Source organism: Sander lucioperca, chromosome 22 (assembly GCF_008315115.2).
Source record: "Sander lucioperca isolate FBNREF2018 chromosome 22, SLUC_FBN_1.2, whole genome shotgun sequence".
Classification (NCBI taxonomy): domain Eukaryota; kingdom Metazoa; phylum Chordata; class Actinopteri; order Perciformes; family Percidae; genus Sander; species Sander lucioperca.
Window position 1 is genome coordinate 9,877,619 of NC_050194.1, and position 20,669 is coordinate 9,898,287.

At 41.3% G+C, this 20,669-nt stretch overlaps 1 protein-coding gene across 1 annotated transcript in view; it reads right to left on the reverse strand.

Moving 5' to 3' along the window:
* Window positions 1–15,928: 15,928 nt before the first annotated feature.
* Window positions 15,929–20,669, reverse strand: part of ubald1a (UBA-like domain containing 1a) — a 21,416-nt gene continuing 16,675 nt past the window's right edge. The window contains exon 3 of the mRNA XM_031291349.2: window positions 15,929–18,246. Coding sequence (XP_031147209.1) covers window positions 17,929–18,246 — 318 coding nt within the window. The 3' untranslated portion in view covers window positions 15,929–17,928. The remainder of the gene's footprint in view (window positions 18,247–20,669) is intronic.

Here is a 20,669-nt window from a genome sequence, read left to right on the forward strand (position 1 = left end):
GCCAGTCCTGGCGTATGACATTAAAAGCAGCTTTAACAAAGGTGTCACTAAATGTGGCTCATAATAAAAATGATGTAAACAGTGTGCACAAACAGAGGAGACTGTAAAACATGCAAATGCTGTCAGCCTGGGACATATGCAGGACAATGGACAGTGGCTGACATTAACAGGAAGTCTTTGAGTCATACTGGTGCTGTCGGAAAGTACAAAGCAGGGTTATTATTCCATCTTCATATGGTTAACAAATTCCTCACAGGCACAGTTGATCTAGGTTTTGATTAGAAGGGCTGGTTATTGCCACTGTGTTGTTAAAAAAATACATCACAATGCACAGTAGTGGAAGTTTACCTTAAAGTGACTATATTCAATTCAATTCAATTTTATTTATAGTATCAAATCATAACAAGAGTTATCTCAAGACACTTTGCAGATAGAGTAGGTCTAGACCAAACTCTATAATTTACAAAGACCCAATAATTCCAGTAATTCCCAACAATTCCTAGCCTGGTCCTACCAGACTCGTACATTTCATTTGTACAGAGAGTCTGGACACTCTCCATTGACAAGTGTTAACTTCCTTGAAGGCGGGTACTCTGTTGAAGTTTAAAACTATTGGATCTGCCCAGAGCCACTCTGGATCTGCCATAACCAATTGCTAACATTTGGTCGTGACGTATGTCATGCAACAAGAGGGGAGACCAACAACTATTGGCTTATATTTAGCATTAGCATTGCTAGCGTTAGCCTTAGCCAACTCCTTCACCACTAACGGAGCAAGCTGAAAAAAGCTGAGAAAACCCAAGAATGTACCGCGAACCCAGACGGAGTACTGAAGGAAAATGAAAATTGAGCGGAAGTACGTAGGAGGGCGGAGCCAGGCTAAACAATTCCAGTAATAGGACTGGAAACCCTATGTAACATTTAAATTTTTCTGAAGCTCTGTCATTTTTCATACAATGGTCTTAAATGACCTGTTTCAGCAAACAAGACTAACTGTGAAAAGAACGCCATTTTTATATAATTTTTAGTAAGTCCTCTACCTGGTTCGATTTATCCCGCGCAGTCACAAAATGATTTGCGGCAGGTAGACGGCGCTACAGAGCAAACATGATGGGTCACAGATTTCTTTGTAACACCAGAAAGCCTGTGTTAGCATATCCAGCCTTTTGAACCAGGTAAAAGGTAGCAGGAGATTTCTTTATATAGGCCTAATTGTATTTTAATGTTATTTTACAAGTTATCTGCTGTAGTTATGGCTGATACTGGGGCAGGACCATCACAGAAAAGAAGGAAATTAAACGAAGAACTAAAAAGCTAAATGGGAAAGTGAAAGACAAAAGGCGATAACGCAAGTCACACTCGATCGGGTTATCAACAGATGGAGACAATTACGGGATTGTAAATGATTCAAAACCCACCCGAATTGTCCCTCAGGTATGTTATATGTCTATTTCATTCATAAAATAACGTTACAATGTGCGATGTGGTTGTACGTCAGTAGCCGACATTAAATTATGTCCTCATTCCATTTAGTGCGGTCGTGTTTTTTCAACACTTCTCCGTTAGTGTTGGCTTACTATTTTCTTTTCCCTTGTCCCCTTGTAACGTTACTTGTGTAAAGCATGCGTGGGTTTCATGAAATGCGTTATATTAATAATAACTAAGTTATTATTACGTTGGTTGCTACAACAAACTCTTAATGCTTTGGCTCGTGATACAGTGACAGTGAAACCCGATTTAGCTCACCAAAGTAGGCTCAGTTATCGTATGCAACACTTGAAATGCAACCATGCATATGTAACTTATTCTTTGTTTGTAAATGAATGATTTTCTGTCTGAGCAAAACATTCATCGCAACTGTATATCCTCCCCGTAACGCTTACTCGGTAATACGGTGGGCAATACAGCACCGTAAAGAAAAGACCTTTACAACAGCACAAACACGTGTGGTAAAAACACTACCACTTTTGTCCAAAGTGGCCACTAGAATCGACACAAAGTGAAAGTTACATATAGCCACTTTAATAAAAGGGTCATAGTTCAGCTTAGTTCAACTCCAGAATATAGTATTTATTGGAGACGTTCAGCCTTGGTTGAATAATAAAATGATGTCTGTATTCAAACTATATGAACTAGATCGGAGGACCTCTGGTGAGTGTATAACTGGATAGGATGAGGTAGATAGGCTCAGATAACCGGTGTAGGTGCAGAAAAAAAGACAGAGACTGTGGTTGCGGGTATCAGAGGGTGCAGGTTTATTATGATGTAATATGTTACAATATGATTGGCTGTTGAGCAGCAGCTGTGGCAGTGTGCTGCAGAAAGGGAAAACTAAGATTTCACTACTAGACTTCCAGTTGTGTATAAGTGTAGTGTATCCAATAGCAAAGGACCCTGCAGGCAGCACAAACAGCCAGCACACAGCCAATGTTGGACTAAATGCCAAGGCATTAAAGTGAGGCTTCAGCCACACCGTGCGGCCTACATTAAACAAGGATCACAGCCTTTAACTTTCAAACAATCTTAACTGGGTATTAAAATATAACTGAAGTGATAACTAAGGCAAGGCAAGGCAGCTTTATCTTAACACATAACAGCAACAAGGCAATTCAAAGTGCTTTACATAAAAGATTAAAGAGCAGTTAAAAACATCTGTTAAAGAGAGTATAAAAACAGCTAAAACAGAATAAGACAAGTAGGAAATACAAGAATAAAGGTTACAGTTCAGTGTAAGAAATGAACAATTACTTTTTTTTTTAAAAGGCAGCATCAAACAGAAAAGTCTTCAGCCTTCATTTCAAAGAACTGACAGTGGACAGCAGACCTGCAGCTTGGACAGCAGACCTGCAGCTTGTACTGTACCATCTGTACTCATGTTTCATTCTTCACGCATGCTTATCAGGAAACTGGGCACTGTGAGAAACAAGTCTACTCTCCGTGTAGCTCTGTTTTGGTCTTTTTTTCTCCTTTATTTTAGCCATTAGAAACCCATGATAAGAATGTACTGTATGTAATGTAATTTTATTTAAACAGGGACCGTGCACAATTAAACATTAACCTTATAGCAAAACAAGGAGAGATGCATTGCACCAGGTTGTAGCACAATTGCTATTTTCTGCCTGCAGTCCCTGGGCAGGTAGGTAGATACATGATACATAATACATGTAGTTAGATACATGTTATGCTGATAGAAGCTGAGTTCAAAGGTCATGGCCACACTCACTCTAAATATAAATACTTAAGTCTCAGTCAATTATTGGTCTAAAAATAACATAACCCTTGTAGTGTTTGGTAGCACAGTGTACCGGCTTGTTCAACTGTGAAATGTGGCAGTTGGCCCCATATAACAGTAGCTAGCCAGCGTAGCTTCAATAAAGCCTGGAGCCAGTTTGTAACATCAAGCAGAGCAGATGATGTCTGACCTATATTCCACGCACAAAATCACTCCATACATATAAATCAGTCTCAGTGAAAATAACAACCAACAGACTGTAATTACATGTGAATACAGATAAGGAGTGTATTTCATGAGCCTTATCTGTGACCTCTTTTTCATTTCCGTGCCTTTTTTTAACAGTTTGATAAGGTGTTGTCATTGATGCTTCTTGGCGTTTCCATGGAACTGTAATGGTTGTCTTGGTCACTGCACTTATGTGAGTTAACACAAAGAGGCGAACAACAAATCAGGATTATACATTTGTACATTTTTAAGTGTATAAACCTGGTATAAAAAAGGAGAGCAAAACATAAAAATGGTGTGTGTTGTTCTAGCATCTGACCACTAGATGTCAGGCTCTTACACTAAAGGAGCAGGTCAGGCCTACAGAGGATTATGTCCTTAGTTTACAGGGCTGACGTCATCAGTCCTGCAGTGGCAGACCTCCATCCATCCATCCATCGACCCATCTATTCTTTCATTCATCCCTCAATGTGTCTACCAACCTGAAATATTAAGGTTGGTTAAAATTTTACATTTTTCTTTCTTTCTTTCTTTCTTTCTTTCTTTCTTTCTTTCCTTCCAGTTTTAAAACTCACCCACCTCTACTCTTCCACCACACACACACAAGCACACATATGCACACACACACACACACACACACACACACACACACACACACACACACACACACACATATTGTCACATACCTAATTTCTCAGCTGCTTATTTGAGTGTGTGCATGCGCGTGCGTGTGTGTGCATGCGTGTGTGTGTGTGTGTGTGTGTGTGTGTGTGTGTGTGTGTGTGTGTGTGTGCATGCATGCGTGTGTGTCTGTGTGTGCATTTGTTACTGTAGATAAACATGGATCAAATAACAGTAAAGTGTGTGTGCACCACCTGTCAGGGTATTAGTCACACAGGAAAGGATACACACAGTCATTGATGGTAAAAGAGCTTCATTAATTACCAACAGAAGGTTCTCTTGTATCTCCAGACAATAGTGTTACTGTAATAGAGTAAATGTTAAAGACTTGGACCAATGTTACTTCCCTGACCTGAAATGATTCAAAATAAGTGTTTAAAGGGTTAGGGGCCAGCCCAAGAGTTTGTGGGACTTGACCTATGGATTTGACACCACAATCCCCCAATCCAAGGGTTTATTCACCCTAAAATCATTAGTTTACCTTCCAAGCACTAAACAACATAAAATGTTAGCAACTACCTAGTGAACATAGTGTAACATTTAGCAACTAAAAAGCCACATATTTTTTTTCAAGAATTGGTGGAGACCAAAACAGAGCTAAAAATAAATATTAGACATATTATCAGGTAGCCAGAAGCACAACTCCAAATTAAAGCTAATGTTGCTACGTAACTGTTGGTAATGCCCCTAACAAGTAGCCAAATTATTGCAGGTTTAATGCTACCTTCAAATGGGGTCATGTTTACCGTGTTCACGAGAAGAGTCCATATGAACTGTTATAGTATTCACAAACTTGAAAGTGAAAAATCTTCTGAATACTACGAGTTCACGAGTTGTGACATGCTTGCTGATATTTTAAGGAATGGCGGAGGCCATGGAAGTTAATTTTTTAGTGGATGGTAAGTTAATATATTGTAATTTTAGTCGTATAGAGTCTGATGAAAATGTTGATATTCCTAATGACCTCATCTTCTTCCTCTGTCATTATGCCTTTGCTTTTCCTGAATTGCTTTACCCACTTGCTAGATTGCTAAATTGTTAGCCTCGGTGGCTTCTAGATGCCAACAGTAACATTAATGTTGCCGTTGCCTAGCAGCGGTGTTCTCACGACTTAACTACTTGAACACTAAGCATATCGTGTACACGACTTCCCATGTCGTAACCATGAGCTCATGAGTTCCATTTGAAGGCAGCATAAGTAGCACAGATAGCTACAAATCAAATTGACATTGCATGTAAACTCCTCTGAGAATAATGCAGTATTAACACCTAAACACGATTGCCATTTTTCCAATCACTTTTCAATGCTGCAAAATGTCTTTGTCAAAATGTATTGATATCTTTTAACGTATCCCTATATATTCTATGTTTATACACGTTTTACTGTGTTGTTACAGCAAGCTAAAAAAGAGTGAATATTAGATTTATATTCCCCAGTTGGGCAGAAACATGACTCCAAATGAATGCTAATGTTGCTACGTGTCAGCTTGATGTTATAGTTGATGTTTAATACATCAACTATATAAGGTGATATGTGTCTATCTTGTGTTTACAGCTTGTTGTGCTGCTCCCAATTGGCCAAAATGTTTTTAAGAAATGCTATTTTTTTGTCAAAAGAACAGTCAGGTCACTGGTAACTGGCAGGCATTAGGGGTTAGCTTATGAGCTAGCATGTTTATGTTTTTAAGTAGCAGCAGTAGCGTTACTGAGCTTGTAAATAGGAAAATGTAGTTCCAAATGAAGAAAGGTCCTAATACTGTAATTATTAAATGACACAATACTGCATTAGAAACACTGAGACGTACTGAAACACTTTACACAGCGTTGGAACAGCCGTCTTTAATTTCCAGCCACAACAGTGGACTGTTACATAACTGATAACACAGAGGTGGTCTATCAAACAACGTTATTTTTCACCATAACCATACTGTAATACCTCAGTGCAGTGATATAGGTCAGTCTGTGTTTACTAGATTTACTGTTTTTGTAGAAGAGACAGATGATTTGAACACACTCTGCTGTCCAGTGTGTCCATTAGGCAGCATGTTGTATAGGGTGGCACCCTCCCAGAGGACGTCTTGCTGATGATGACATACAGTTGCTGAGAGGGTTGCGTCATGCCTGGATTAGTGTGTGTGTGTGTGTGTGTGTGTGTGTGTGTGTGTGTGTGTGTGTGTGTGTGTGTGTGTGTGTTCCTAACAAACTCATGTCTGTCAGGGATGTCTTTTAAATAAAACAAAAAATAATTTTAAACATAGCCTACTTTTACAATAATGTCCATCTAATCTTTGTCTTTTTACTAATTGGCTTACTGTTTTATTTTTGTTTTCAATATGTAATGTGTACTTTTTAATTTTACTCTCTGTCTCACATTTACTATCTAAACAAGGACATATTTGCATCTAGTAGTAGGCTACATACAGTAGCACATTAGTTTAGGTTTATGACTTGTGTTTAGGTTCAAGATTAGCATCAGGTAGCCTACAGATAAGGATGCTCGTGATGAATGTCATCATTGCGGATACTCACGAGTTTGGTATGGCAGTGTGTGTGGATGTTCCTGTTTTCTTGTCTGAACAAAACCATTGTAAGAACCACTTCCTGTGCAGCAGCTTGCACCTGGACTCTCATACTGACTAAAAGGAGGAGAATTTGAATACACACACACTCTCACACATAGTCTCGAACATGTTGGCTGAACATGAGTGGCAGCAATTATGTCATAAAACTGGGACATTTCTTTTTGTTATTTTTTTGCCAGACAGGGCAGACAGTTGAGATCACTGCACCACTCAGGCTGATCAGAGGCGAGGATAGGGAGGAGGAGAAATGTGTTTAGTGTTAGAGGACAAGTAAGTGAGAGAGGAGAGAAACATAGAGAGGAGGGGAGAGGAGGTGAAAAAAAGGAGGAGAAGAGGGAGAAAAAAGGGCGAGAGAGGGTGTCAGGCACGCTGCCAGCATGCAGGTCTAATATGAAAAACGATTTCTGCAGCCGCAGCGACAGGCAAGGGAGGATGGATCCAGTTCTGCATCAGAGACACTACGTTACATTTCCCGCAGACGCCTATCTGCACACGAGTTATGTTCACACACATATCGCTGCTGTAAATCATCTGTTGCAACAAGAGGGTTATGTAATGGAGTTTCCCTTAAAATCTTTGTGCAGCACCATTCAGCTGTAAAATTCAGAGATTAAAACTGCACGGCAGCGCATCACAACAAAAATAAATCAAGGTGACAAATCTCAAGACTTTCCTGGTGTGTTACCACAGCGTGCCTCCCCGCAGGGTGCAGACTCATTTGTCTCAGGTGGATTGACTTGTCAACACACCTGCACTCCCTTCTGCTCACATGATCACCTGTTAAGACACTGCAAACATAGAGCATTTTGTGTGAATCACTGACATGGTAATTCTGAGATGTAAACCACATCTATATTGAACATTAGATAGAAGACTACTGTATTGCTGAGAATACTCTTCCACTTGGGTACAAAGTACTTTGTTACATAAAACAGCAAGTCTGTTCCTCCAATGTAAAGTGTTCAGTGTGAAGGGATAAGGCTGGCATCATATGATATCTTTAGCCATGCTAGCAGCATTTCTCTACAGTAGGGATGGCAGTAGGTTGGTCTCATTGAAATATCTCAACATCTAGTAGATAGATAGAGACAGAGCGCATTTAAGTCCCCCCACACCGGGCACAAAACAATTCATTGCTCTCCATTGACTTTTTATTGCTATGTTTTTATAAGCTGCCAAACAGAAAAATGTAGCTTTTAAGAAGAAACAAGTGGATGCAGGCAATAATATGTGAGGCATCAGCAGGATGAGATCCTGACACTCAGTATGCCTACCGTTATGTCTGCAGCACGCATTTTGTCACTAAGTCAAATATCAAAGTGTCAGTTTTAGGATAACTGTATTTCGGTAACTTAAATTCATTTTAACAGTATGAACCTATGTTATAGTATGTGGATAAATCAGAAAGCTATGCAGTATTATGTTTTCAAGCTTGCTTACATTAGCTAACTAAAAGTTTACTTGTCCTGATTAAAACATATTTGTGACTCATTTTTAAAGGCATGACGTGACATGAGTAGGCACAAATGGGCTGGAGGCCGCGTGCCACAGACAGGGTACAGAAGTTGGAAAGTATTGAGAAATGGACTAAAACATTGTTGGTTTTGACCTTTTAACAACTTTGGCAGAAATATGATGTTGCTAACTCAGACTGCTAAAGCCTCATAATAGCTTTGGCATGTGAGTTTTGTCTCAAGAACGATTTTAAAATGTTTAACTTATCCTTGAAGATTGAGAAAATGTGTTAACATAATGCACACAACCAATAGAATATGTCCATGTATTGGAATGGTGCAGCCATAAAACTAAAAAATAAGTGTTAACATCAAATATCTTCCATAATGAAAGCTATTTAAAGGGGGAAATGGGAAATGTCTGCTCATACTCATTCTACAGCTGCTAATTTACACATTGTTATTCATATATTTATATATCTAGTTGTTGGAGTTGTTGGCTGAATGTTTGCATACACCCCTTAGGCTGTCTACTTCTTTGTGTCCTATTTTTCTTTGATGTATACTGTCAGCGCTTTCTTGCTGCAAAGGCCTGATTCCCCGCAGGGATCATTAATGTTTCATCTAATCTAATCGAACCCCTGCTGTCACCACAGAGCCGCCTCACAGTCAAGACACCAGCACAGGATTGTAATAGAAAATCATGTTTGAAGTAAAGCAGACAGCGATAGGCTCATACTGGACCACAAAAATGGAACTGAATGTAAGGAAGGAGCATGGAAATATGACTGTGTGTCAATTTACCAAGCAGATGAGAAGCTGATGATTCACTTCAAGGCTTTTCTGTACATGAATGCTGAATGGAATAGTTCTGTGGCACAAACTCAAACACATTCACTGTTCCTGTGTGAACATCTGCGTGTCTGTGATGTCCCGCAGTGTAACAACCTGCTATTTCACCTGTAAACGTGTTTTATGGCTCGTTTCTCCTCAGCGTCTTATGAAAATCTCTTTTCTCCATATTCCAAGTTCTCTGTGAGGGAGTGAAAGCGTTAGAGACAGACAGAAAGTGAGAATGAGAGAGATCACGTGAGTGGAGGGGTGTCTGCAAAGAAGGAGGAGGGGGGTGATGTTGAGAAGAAAGATAGAGAGAAGTGAAAAAGAAAGAAACAGATAGGAACACTTTGATGCATGATGTTTTTATAAGGCCAGTTGGACCAGTTCAGACAGCCACACACACACACACACACTCACAAACACACACCTACGAGACTCAGTGACGTTATATTGGCATGCGCGTGTTGTCCACACACAAACACACACACACACACACACACACACACACACACACACACAGACCATGCATCATGTTTTTTATGACTTTCTTCCCAACAGCACCACATGATATGGGAACAGAAACAGCATGCCACTGTCTCTGTAACTTTCCCCAGTGGTCAGTGGTCTCTTTATGGTCACACATTCACGTATACACACACACACACACACACACACACACACACACAAGTTTGTGTGCCTGCTAAGTCCGGTACTAATGCGTCCAGCCAGGCAGCACTGATACAACAGTGAGAGCAGAGATAAAGCCGGCTTTGTGTCCAACTCAGGATCTCGGCCACAGAGTGGCTGAAATGGCACACAGCCATTGTCACAGGTTCACTGCGGTCATGGACACACAGACAGAGAGAGAGAGAGAGAGAGAGAGAAAGAGTTGGTGACACCGGCATTGGCTGAAACCACAGATCTAAAAGGTGCAATTGCAACACTGTTTAACATCAGTCAATCACTGCCATATTATTTGAGACATACAGTAGATATAATTACTGTAAACAAACAAGACCATTCATACCGGCTGATTGGCAGACTCTAATGGCTTCTTTTACATTATGTGCCACTGGAGTAGATTTCACAGTAAATGTGAAGGACTGTAGTAGCCCTATGCACTGCAACCCTGGAATTATCTAGACACTACCCAATGTCTGAATCAGTCTGTTTAGTCGAGTCGGTTTCGACATCAAACAGTCTTTGATGCCAGCTCCCTAGTACAAAGTCCAGGTAATCTCAGATTGAGCCCAAAGTGTGAGAATTCACAGCAAGCAAGTCGGCGTGTTGATGATGTTTCATGCTGCTTGTGCAAAACCAGAAGAAAACAAACATCCGAGGGTGAAGAAAGAGGACGACTTACATGAAGACGGCAACAAAAATGTCTAACTGGAGTGACGACGAGATTCGGGAACTTCTGTCGGTTAGGGCCGATGCCGAAATCGTCAGACAAATACAAGGAATGGCAAGACACTCGGTTGTTTATGACCAAATTATGATCGGCTCTGTGACGCAGTGTAATCTGTGTCATTACCTGTCTGCTGCACGCTCTACCCAGCGCCACCCCTCGTTTAAACCAGAGTATTTCCAGTAAGTGAGAACGCATCTGACACGGACAATCTCCGGTTGTGTGCTTCATGTGTAAGAGGAAACTCTTTACTATGTCGGGACCTAATTCCTCTGACATATAGTCCAGAGTTCATATGTGAAAACGGCATTTGATAAAACAAAATACGAAGACTGCTGTCCTTCCAGTCAGAATGATGCTTAAAGCTGCATTAAAAGTGCTGTAGGTAGGATTGTGAATATCCAGGACTTAGCCAAAGAATTTGAACATCGACAACTTCTGATTCCCTCCACTCCTTTCTGCTAAAGCGGTCTCCTAAGCCCCTACCCCCACAAGGGAGAATGAATGTGTGTGCATGAGCAGTGATTGACATGCACTCCCCTGGCCCTGATTGGTGCATCTGAACAGGGAGCGGTGGATTTTTGCAAATCGCACTACAGGCTGTAGGTGGTACCAGAGGAGCCGGATTTTTTTATTTTTTTATTACCAGCTTCAGTTAGTTCTACTGGAACATAGGGTCAGTTTCAGCAAATATGACAGAAAGTTAGTTTTATAAGGCTTACCTACTGCACCTTTAAGTGATTTTTTGGTCTAAGTCTGAAAACATACTACATTAGCAAGAATTTCTGAGTATGAGAAGTGACATTTAACTGCCCCAAAATGCATTGCGGCTTTTCAAACACTCCATTGGCGGACTGCGAGGCAGACGGTTTAAATAATTAACTGGTTGGATAAAATAATTACGAATGATGGCGAGTGACAGGTACAGGTAAGAGGAAAAAAACACACAGCTCGAGACAGGCTGAGTAATTTATGTGGCATCATTAAAGGTACTCTAAGCGATGTTGGGTGACGTTACTTCTTGTTGACGTTCAAAGTACTGTCAACAAAACGGAGGCTAGTTCGCCCCTCCCTCCTCCTCATCCCGTCCCCTCCCCCTCCCTTCCGTGCACTAACCCTCCCAACCCCCACCCCCAAATCCTTAATGTCGGTGATTGGCTGGAACACTGTTTATGGTTCGTGGTGCAGGTTGGCGCAGTTTGTTTTTGTTGCCGTTTGTGGAGCCTGGGCTATCTACACAGTCCTTCCAGAAAAATGCATTTTTGAGTTTTTATGCGGGATATTTATGCAATTTTATGTGATGAAATTGCGGGAACTTGCAAAAATTGCGGGAACTTGTAAAAATTGCGGGAACTTGTAAAAATTGCGGTTTCATCATGGCTTCATCGTGGGGTTTGCAGCTTTTCGATGATGTTCACGTCGCGTAATTATGTGACTTCATAACGTTCCCATGGCAACAGGAGAAAATGGCTGCTCTTGTGTGAAGTAAACTCAACATTTTTCAACTTTCTGCTAAGATATGTGACTTTTTTGCAACGAAAATGCGGGGATTATGAAATCATGCAAGCCCCGCATATTTTGCGCAGAAATCTACAATTTATGCGGCGAAAGTGCGGCCCCCGCATAAATATGCGGACTTTGGCTGATTATGCATTGAATTATGCGATCGCATAATCACGTAATCATTTCAATCACATAATTTTTCTGGAGGGACTTGTCTACGGAGGCCGCGTTTTTTTTTACAGTGTGTTCACGGGACAGGCAGCTAGCGCATAGTGAGGAGATGTTTGCTGTATGTGACAAAAAATGTTGTAGCCTAAAAAAACTCGTGACATCGCTTAGAGCACCTGTAAGAAACAAAGCTGCTCATTTTCCGAGTCATTTCTACCAGCTCTGACTGCCGCTGACCGGACATGATGCATCGTTCTCTCGATAAATCTTAGCGCTTTTTTATTTGTTCTTGTCTTCCAAATCATCTCCAACACACCCTTTAACTAACACGTAAAAGCCTGTGTTCTTTACTATCAATGTAATCTTAGTACTCTTATGTTTTTAGTCACTTTTTAGAAGACAAAATCACCTTTGAAACATCAGCTAATGGGTTTCAGTTAACAATATTTTCCCATTTATTTGGCAAACTTTTTACTGCACACTCTGCCATTATGTATTGCTATTGTTTCCTTCCTCCCTAACTTTTTCTCAGTCTGACTCATATTATCACTCTCTTCATCTAATGTCTGCCAGAAGCTTTGTATGTGCAGTATGTGTGTGTGTGTGTGTGTGTGTGTGTGTGTGTGTTCCTGCTGCTAGCTGCAGCTAGTCCGGTGCCGAGTTGGAGCCTCCACCTGTAGAGAGAACAGGGTGGAGGTGCCAGGTTACAAACGCACCCAATGTCACTCTGTCCGTTCTGCTCCCCTGCCCACCTCCACACAGTGCGCAGTGTCCTCTGCCTTTCCCTGTGCCCTCTATTTAGACTTGCAGCCTCTGATGGCTTCTACAGAACATTTTACATGGTGGTTACTGGCCCTTTTTAAGCTAACTTCTGCTCCCTATAGCCCCAGCTAAACCTTTAATTTTATCTTTCATTTCTCTTTCTAAAAAGATGAAACATGATACTGGGCTTTTTGGTCCATATCTAATTCTCTCTCACTTGATAGCCAAATGTGAGCACCTCATAATGTTTAACAAAAAATATGCTTTCTTTTGTTAGCATTCACCAACAACACACAAGCCACACAAGCCTCTTTTGAGCCTACCAATGTGAAAATGTGTTTAATCACTGAAAATGATTACAAGTATTTCTCCAAGTTGAAATTCTACCTGCTGTTGATTGAGGTTCAAGCTCAAATACTTCCTTTTACAGAGAATAATAGCCTGAAGTAATACGGACTGCATTTAATAGCCAAGGTGTATCCATATGTAAAAGAATGTGAAAGGGGATTGTAATTTTTAAAGTCTCTTTAAGTTCAGTGTTTCTCACCAAAACAAATGTGCATCCTTTAAAATATATGAAATCATCTATGTTTGATGGTAAATTCTAGATCGTACCCACCAAACAAGTCAGTGAACAAAGCTGGCATACTAAGCAAGTGGCAACACTTAAGTAAGCAGCTAGCTAACATTAGCTATGAAGGGTTAAGGTTAGGGTTAGGATTAAAATGTTAAAAGACAGGGTAAGGGTTACATCTCGTTACTTATTAGGTTAAACTTATACATTTGAATAACCGTCTGTGTGTCGACGTCTGCGCAGTATGCCGTTTGTCGTTCGGTGGTTACGATCTAACATCTCCCATGTTTGCTTGCTAGCAGTCTTCTTCTTCACTGATTTTGTTGGCACATTGCTACGTTTGTTGGCGCATTACTACCACCAACAATCAATCAGCAGAATAGCGTGAATTGCGTCGCCCGCGTGCGTCCTCGACGCCATGCATACATACGCCATGGATACAGCGTTCCACATATAAAATTAGCCAGATGAAATTATAGCTGAAGTTGTAATTCCAGTTTGGCCACTATATCAACTTGGCTTCAAAGCCTGGCACACTTCCTTGGTGCCTGGTCCTCGCATTTCATACAATCGAAACAAGGACCCACTAATAAAGACATTGCTCCATAGCGCTACTAGTGGTCAAAAACGACGCAGGGTACCTTTAAAATAAATAAAAAGATATTCTACATTTTCTGTTTTGTAAAGTAATACAATTTGTGCTTTAGAGCATTGTTTTGATAAGATCTAGTCTGGTATCTTTCAATGAAATTAGTTGTAGAGCCCAAAATAGGCGGGAAATCTTTTCAAGTGTCGTCTCCTTTGTTTACAGAAAATACATCTTTAATTAAAGTCAAACCAATTTACCAGTGGCAATCCCCAACTGCCCTACAGCAGAGAGCTAATATAACAATGTTTACACATGAAGTGAGACAGGTGTACTGATGGTGGGCCATATGTGAGACTGTGTTGTGTCCACAGCATCCAGTGACCCAGAAAACAATGTCATGCTTTGGCGTGAAGAATAGATAAACTGAACGGAGCGGCATCACTCTACAACAGTTTTCTAACAACTGACACATGCTAATGATAAATGCTGCATTTTCTCATCTTCTTTCAATACAAGTAGGTTGAATTAAAATGCCTGTAGGTAGATAAATAAATGTTTAATGTGGTGTCTGGTAGCTCTTCCCAGCAAAGTGCTGACATCAGAATATGATTTATGTTTTGTTCAGCAATTTGTAAGGAGTAAATAGAAGAATAACTAGGTACATAGCATTAGCAATTATACAATAACCACAGTTACAATACAAAGAAGTGTTTTCTGGAAAAACTATGAGCTGAAGATGCCACCAAAATAAAAACGTGAATCATTCAGATTGTCAGTTTACAGCACTTATGATGAATAAGAAATAGAGAAAATATGTCTATGTCACAATTAAGCAATGGTGGCCTGGATAACCCATTTACTGCCATCATACTGGGCCATGCTGTGCTGCTCTTGAACAAACCCTGATTGCTATTCCTGTTCCCACATACTCCGATGCACCGCAGTACCCGATGCCAAGTTGTCGGCATTCACCCGACCTCGTTGACACACTTGCAGCAGCTCAAAGATTGGCGCACACACAATCAGCAAAGGGAATCTGCTTTACTTCCTGTAGAGGAGGAAGGAAGCAGCCAGTAGGTGAGCCGAGGACATTGAGAACTCTGTGACCCCGCCGTTACCACCACCATTTCACCACTGGCATGTGTGGTGTGTGTGTTTATGTTTGCCGATTGCGTGCGTGTGGACAGCTGGTGTTTGTTTGTGTTTACATCTGAAGCGATGTGAATTCAGAGAGGCGAAGATAGCAATGGCAGCAGAGCTAAACTCCCTCTTTCAAAAGCTTTTCTCTCTTCTCCATTTTGGCTTTCATCTCCAGCACCACTCGCTCCAAAACATCAACCAGACTTCTTAGTTCTCAGATAGACAGAGAGAGAGACACACACAAAAAGACAGAGAGGTTTGTAGAACATGACTTTGTAGTCTGGCTGGGTTTCAAATCCGCCTGGCTGAGAGGTAGCCAAACGTGAGATTATGATGCATCCATCTTGCCACTGTCATTATTTAACACACTGCTCTGGTGTCTAGTTCTCACACACACACACACACACACACACACACACACACACACACACACACACACACACACACACACACACACACACACACACACACACACACACACATTTGTGGCACTATCTTTGTGGGGACCTGTCATTGACATAATGCATTCCCTAGCCCCTTACCCTAACCTTAACCATCACAACTAAATGCCTAACCTTAACCTAATTCTAACCCTAATCCTAAAACCAAGTCTTAACCCTCAAACAGCCCTTTAAACTTGTGGGGTCCAGCATTTTAGCCCCACAAAGCAGTTCGGGACCCCACAAGTATACTGGACTCCCGGGTTTTTGGACCCCATGAATATAGGTAAACACACACACACACACACACACTGCAGTAAACCATGCCGATTAGGTTGACATACAATATTTATTTAGGTTCACAAAAATGATAAGTTAATTATCAGGTAGTCCACAAATATTGTGGGAATGGTCTCATACAAGTGGGGAAACATACATGAGAAACCATTTAGGAATAGGCCCACCCAGAAACGCTCTGATTTAACCAAATAAAGTATGAAGCATGGAAAAGGATGAACTCAAACATTAGTTTAGTCTAAATAATAAAAAAAAGGGAAGTTGCTTATTTATTCATTATTATATTCATAATTTCCCATTTTTTTTTCCTCTTTAAAACAACAAACCCTCAGCTATTCAAAATATCTCTTCTCTCTCTTCTTATATCGAATGAAAAAAATAATCCAAACAGGAGAAACCTAAAAAAGGGGTAGACCCTGTATTTAAAATATTGCCATATGTCAGGGCCATCCCTGAATTGTCCCTCAGTATCAATGGACCAGGGACCGGTCAAAAATAAGAGACCTTAATGTTGTAAAAACATTCTCTGTAGTACAGTATCTAAGGGTATATATACATACTGTATATCTGAAAGTAGTCTGTAGTGTCCCCAAATAGTCTGTGGTGGGCTTCCCGAAGCTGCCCCACACCCATTTTCTTCTGTTTGTTTCTCATATCTAACAAGACACTATGTCCAATTTTGCTTTTACATTGAGACACTGCTGATTTGAGTCTTTGTAGAGAAACACTCATCTATTGCATCTCTATTGGGGATGAGACCCACCACCCCACCCTCATCTTTTACTCCACCCCCTCCCATAAACATGTCTCGACCTCATGTATGTTTGCTACAGAAGATGTTGCACGTTATGAACACATCATGCAAAGTGGCAATTCTGTTTACAAAGATGTAGTCGAGTTTTTGTCTTAGATCTGTATCCATTTTAACTGCGTTTGATTCACGTAAAAAAAAAAAAAAAAAAATCAACCTGAAGTCCCACCCATTTTCAAAGCCCCCTCCCTTAATCTTTCAACAAAAACAGAACAATTAGCATTATAAACGATATTATATTAATGATTTCTCATTTTACTTGTAATAACCCAAATCTCCAGAAAAAAAAGTATACAGTGGACAGATGTTGTCTGAGTCCAGGTTTAAAACTGTGTCAGGAAAAGCCATTGCAGCAAGGATCAGTTAGCATAAACCAGAGTGGCTGCTGCCTTTAAGAAAAAACCTTTATAAACATGTCCTGTGGCGGCAACGGTTGGTTTAAGAAGAATCCCTGATTAGCTGAAAGAAGTCAGGTGACCACCAGGTGAGGTAAGAAAAGTCCCACCTTTAACGATGGGGATGACAGTATGGAGGTGTTTCCTCTAAACGCTAATGTGTGTGTGCGTGTATTTGTTTGTGTGTGTGAATATATATTTATGTGTCTGTATACATTTTGGATTACACACTGACCAACCGCTCACATGCATACACACTCACACACAAGTGCGTGTTGATTTTGGAGTTTGTCTCAAACACTGCATTGAAAGTTCATTCCTCCTCATGCAGCACAGACAGTTGCAGAAACACAGAATGCCAGTGGCAAAAAAAACACTGGCTGAAAAAATTAAAAATTAAGTTTGCTGCCTTGAATGTCCTTGAACATCACATTCAATCCTTGGGCGTGACAATTTAAAAAAAAATAAAGAAAAAAATGTTTTTTTAGTTCAATAATATTTTTCTTTTCTATGCATTTACTTAGGAAAAACTAACAAAGATTTCAGTTGCTCTCTTATTACTATGTGTGTGTGCGCATCTTTTTTTCTTCTTCTATTTTTGTATTGACATTTGCATTGGTTTTCTCCTCTTCTTAAATTGTCCACGTTGAGTTTTTCTTGGTTTCTTTGCGTAGCTTTCGTCTATTTCCATATCCATATCCGTATTTTGGGAAAAAGACCAAAACCCATTTCTACCCATTATCATCTCCCACCCTCCCCGCATTTATCCCCCTGTTTCCCTCCCTCCCTGGGGTGGAAACGAGGGCTTTTCAGTCCTGTGCTGCCCTTCATCTCTCAGCCTCCATCACTACGCTAGCCTTCTGCTCAGCACCTGCGTGGGGGTTCACGCCCGTGGGCCAGGCGGGGCAGGGCTGCGTGGGGGGCTGCCCCTGAGTCCAGAGTCCATGTGGAGGTTGCGGCACATTAGGTACGTTTGGTGAGACCCCCCAGCCGCCGACCTGGGGTGGTGAAGTGGCCATGGAGGCGGCCATGGGACTGCCGCCGCTGCCGCTGTTGAAGCTCTCGGACGCCTTCAGCCTGGAGAACATGGTCAACGCGTCCGGGAAGTTGGGGGGCGTCGCTGGTGTGTTGGCTGGGGTGCACATCTAAGAATGAGGAGGGAAAGAGAAGGATTAATGCAGGTTTCAGGGTTTTTTTTAGAGTGAATTAAAGTCAGTCCTTCCAGAAAAATGCGGAGTTTTTTTGTGATTGTTGCGAGCAAAAATCCTTGATTATGCGGCACATTTTCTTAAAAAATGCGTTGGAATATGCGGGATATTTATGCAATTTTATGCGATGAAATTGCGGGAAAAACTTGCAAAAACTGCGGTTTGCAGCTTTTCGATGATGTTCACGTCGCGTAATGACGTCACTTCATAACGTTCCCATGGCAACAGGGGAAAATGGCTGCTCTTGTGTGAAGTAAACGCAACATTTCTCAACTTTCTGCTAAGATATATGTGACTTTTTTGCGACGAAAATGCGAGATTATGAAATCATGCAAGCCCCGCGTATTTTGCGCAGAAATCGGCAATTTATGCGGCAAAAGTGTGGCGTATTTGAAAGAAATGCGGCCCCCGCATAAATATGTGGACTTTGGCATTTTTCTGGAGGGACTGTAAAGTGTACGTGTTGCAGCACCACATTTTGTTTTATTGATAATATTATCAGTGGAGAAATAAGTATATTTCTGTCTTCTATAATGGATTTTTTCCAATATGACTGTTGACTTTCACTGTAAAATTGTGAGGCTATAAAGAGGTTTTTTGCTCTTTTATAACAACAGAACGACACCAAAACCTGGTTGATCAAAATCATGCTTCACGGAAAATGGGCATACGCCAACAAACACTATTACTTCAGCAATTTGCATCATGGGGTACTGCACAAAAGGCAGTATCAAGCAGTAAAGGAAGTAAACTGTTTTTGTATAACTAAAGGGGAATTTAGGGGAATCCCACACTTGCTTCCCCAGAGGGTCCTGATGATGACATTATAGTCCTTTGTTTAGATCCACTTCCTGTTCCAACTATAATATGGCGTCCAATCTGATTTAGCAGCTTAGATACACTTGGACACACACTGGGAATAACAGCTAACGTTACTTTCTGGACACGTATACAAAAAGCAAAAAGACGCACCAAGTCTCCTTGGCCTTAATATATCCCCTGTGCTCTAACCTGCTCCGACCCTCCTTTGTGCCAACGTTGTTATTGTCCTGCTGTCTGCCAGGAGTTCCTTTAGTGGCGTACCCCGAGGACACACAATACACCCGTGTGCCAAAAACAACACTCAACCTAACAGCCTGCAGCTGACAGGCCATGTGAACAACATGTTTGGCTGCTCAGAAATAGTAAGCCTTCATCCTCATCCTCACTAACGCAGCTTCTCACACACTGCTCCATGGCCTGCTTCCTCCTCTATGCCTCCATCCATTTGTGACCCGGAAAACAACAACCTACTGTATTCCATAGGGAAGCAGAGGAGAAGCCACGTTTTAACTAGGAGGCTTGTCATCTAAAAATTGCTGGGCTGAGAGGGTAACAGGGCAGGCACCTACATGACAATAATAGCCCTAAATCACCAGGGCACGGCAATGGAAGAAAACTGTTTGGCAACTCCCAGGATTATATAAGATGAAAATTACTTAGGGTTTTAGTACAACTGGCATGATAGAATCTGAGCCTCGATTGAACTCAAATCCACCTCATTAACCATCTATTATGCCGTTTGTGTGCTCAAACCTACAAGATGTAGCTTTATTGAACTGTGATTTTAATGTTAAATGCGAGGTTGTTTGTTCAAGGCGGGCATATTCTGGAACTGGGAGTCATCGGCTCCATGAATCAACTATGGGGAACAGCAGCTGCAGTCACACATGAGTACTGGACAAAAAATGTTAACATGCTGAAAAGGGGAAAAAAGCTGGGGGAAAAACATTTCCCTTACCGACAACCAGACCTCAGACTGACCCTGGGTATCTATTCTACCGTTGGCTCCATCACCCAGGATGCTCAGATTTTGACACGCAGCCTTAGCGCACAAGCAGCCTTCAGAAAAACAACAGCGTGACAGGAGCACCATTCCTCAGCAGTGTAATCGGACCCATTCGCCCCCTAAAAGTGCTGCGGCTTGCAGGGTAGTCCTGCGTACAGTGTGGGGCCAGGCTGGCCTGGGCCCGGCCGAGTTAAGAGGTTCTCAGAGTGGCACGCTGTTATGAAAGATGAGTGTGTCCACTGTGCACTCTGACAGGAAACGCTGGCTCATGTCTCTGAAGCCGTTTCCTGCATTAAAGAAACTGGAATGCTGAAGTGACCTTTATGATCCATCCTGTTCTTGGCGAGCAGCGGTGGAAGCTGCTGGTTGGGTTGTTTTTTTTTAACCGCATGATCATTTAAGGGTCTGTGTGACTGGTACTCAGGTAGAAAACAATAGATGAGGCCTTCTTGCTTACTGGCCAGGAATGGAAACCACTGACACATGACCTTTCAGGTTGTCCACTGAGACCTCTGTATCGGACTTACTCATC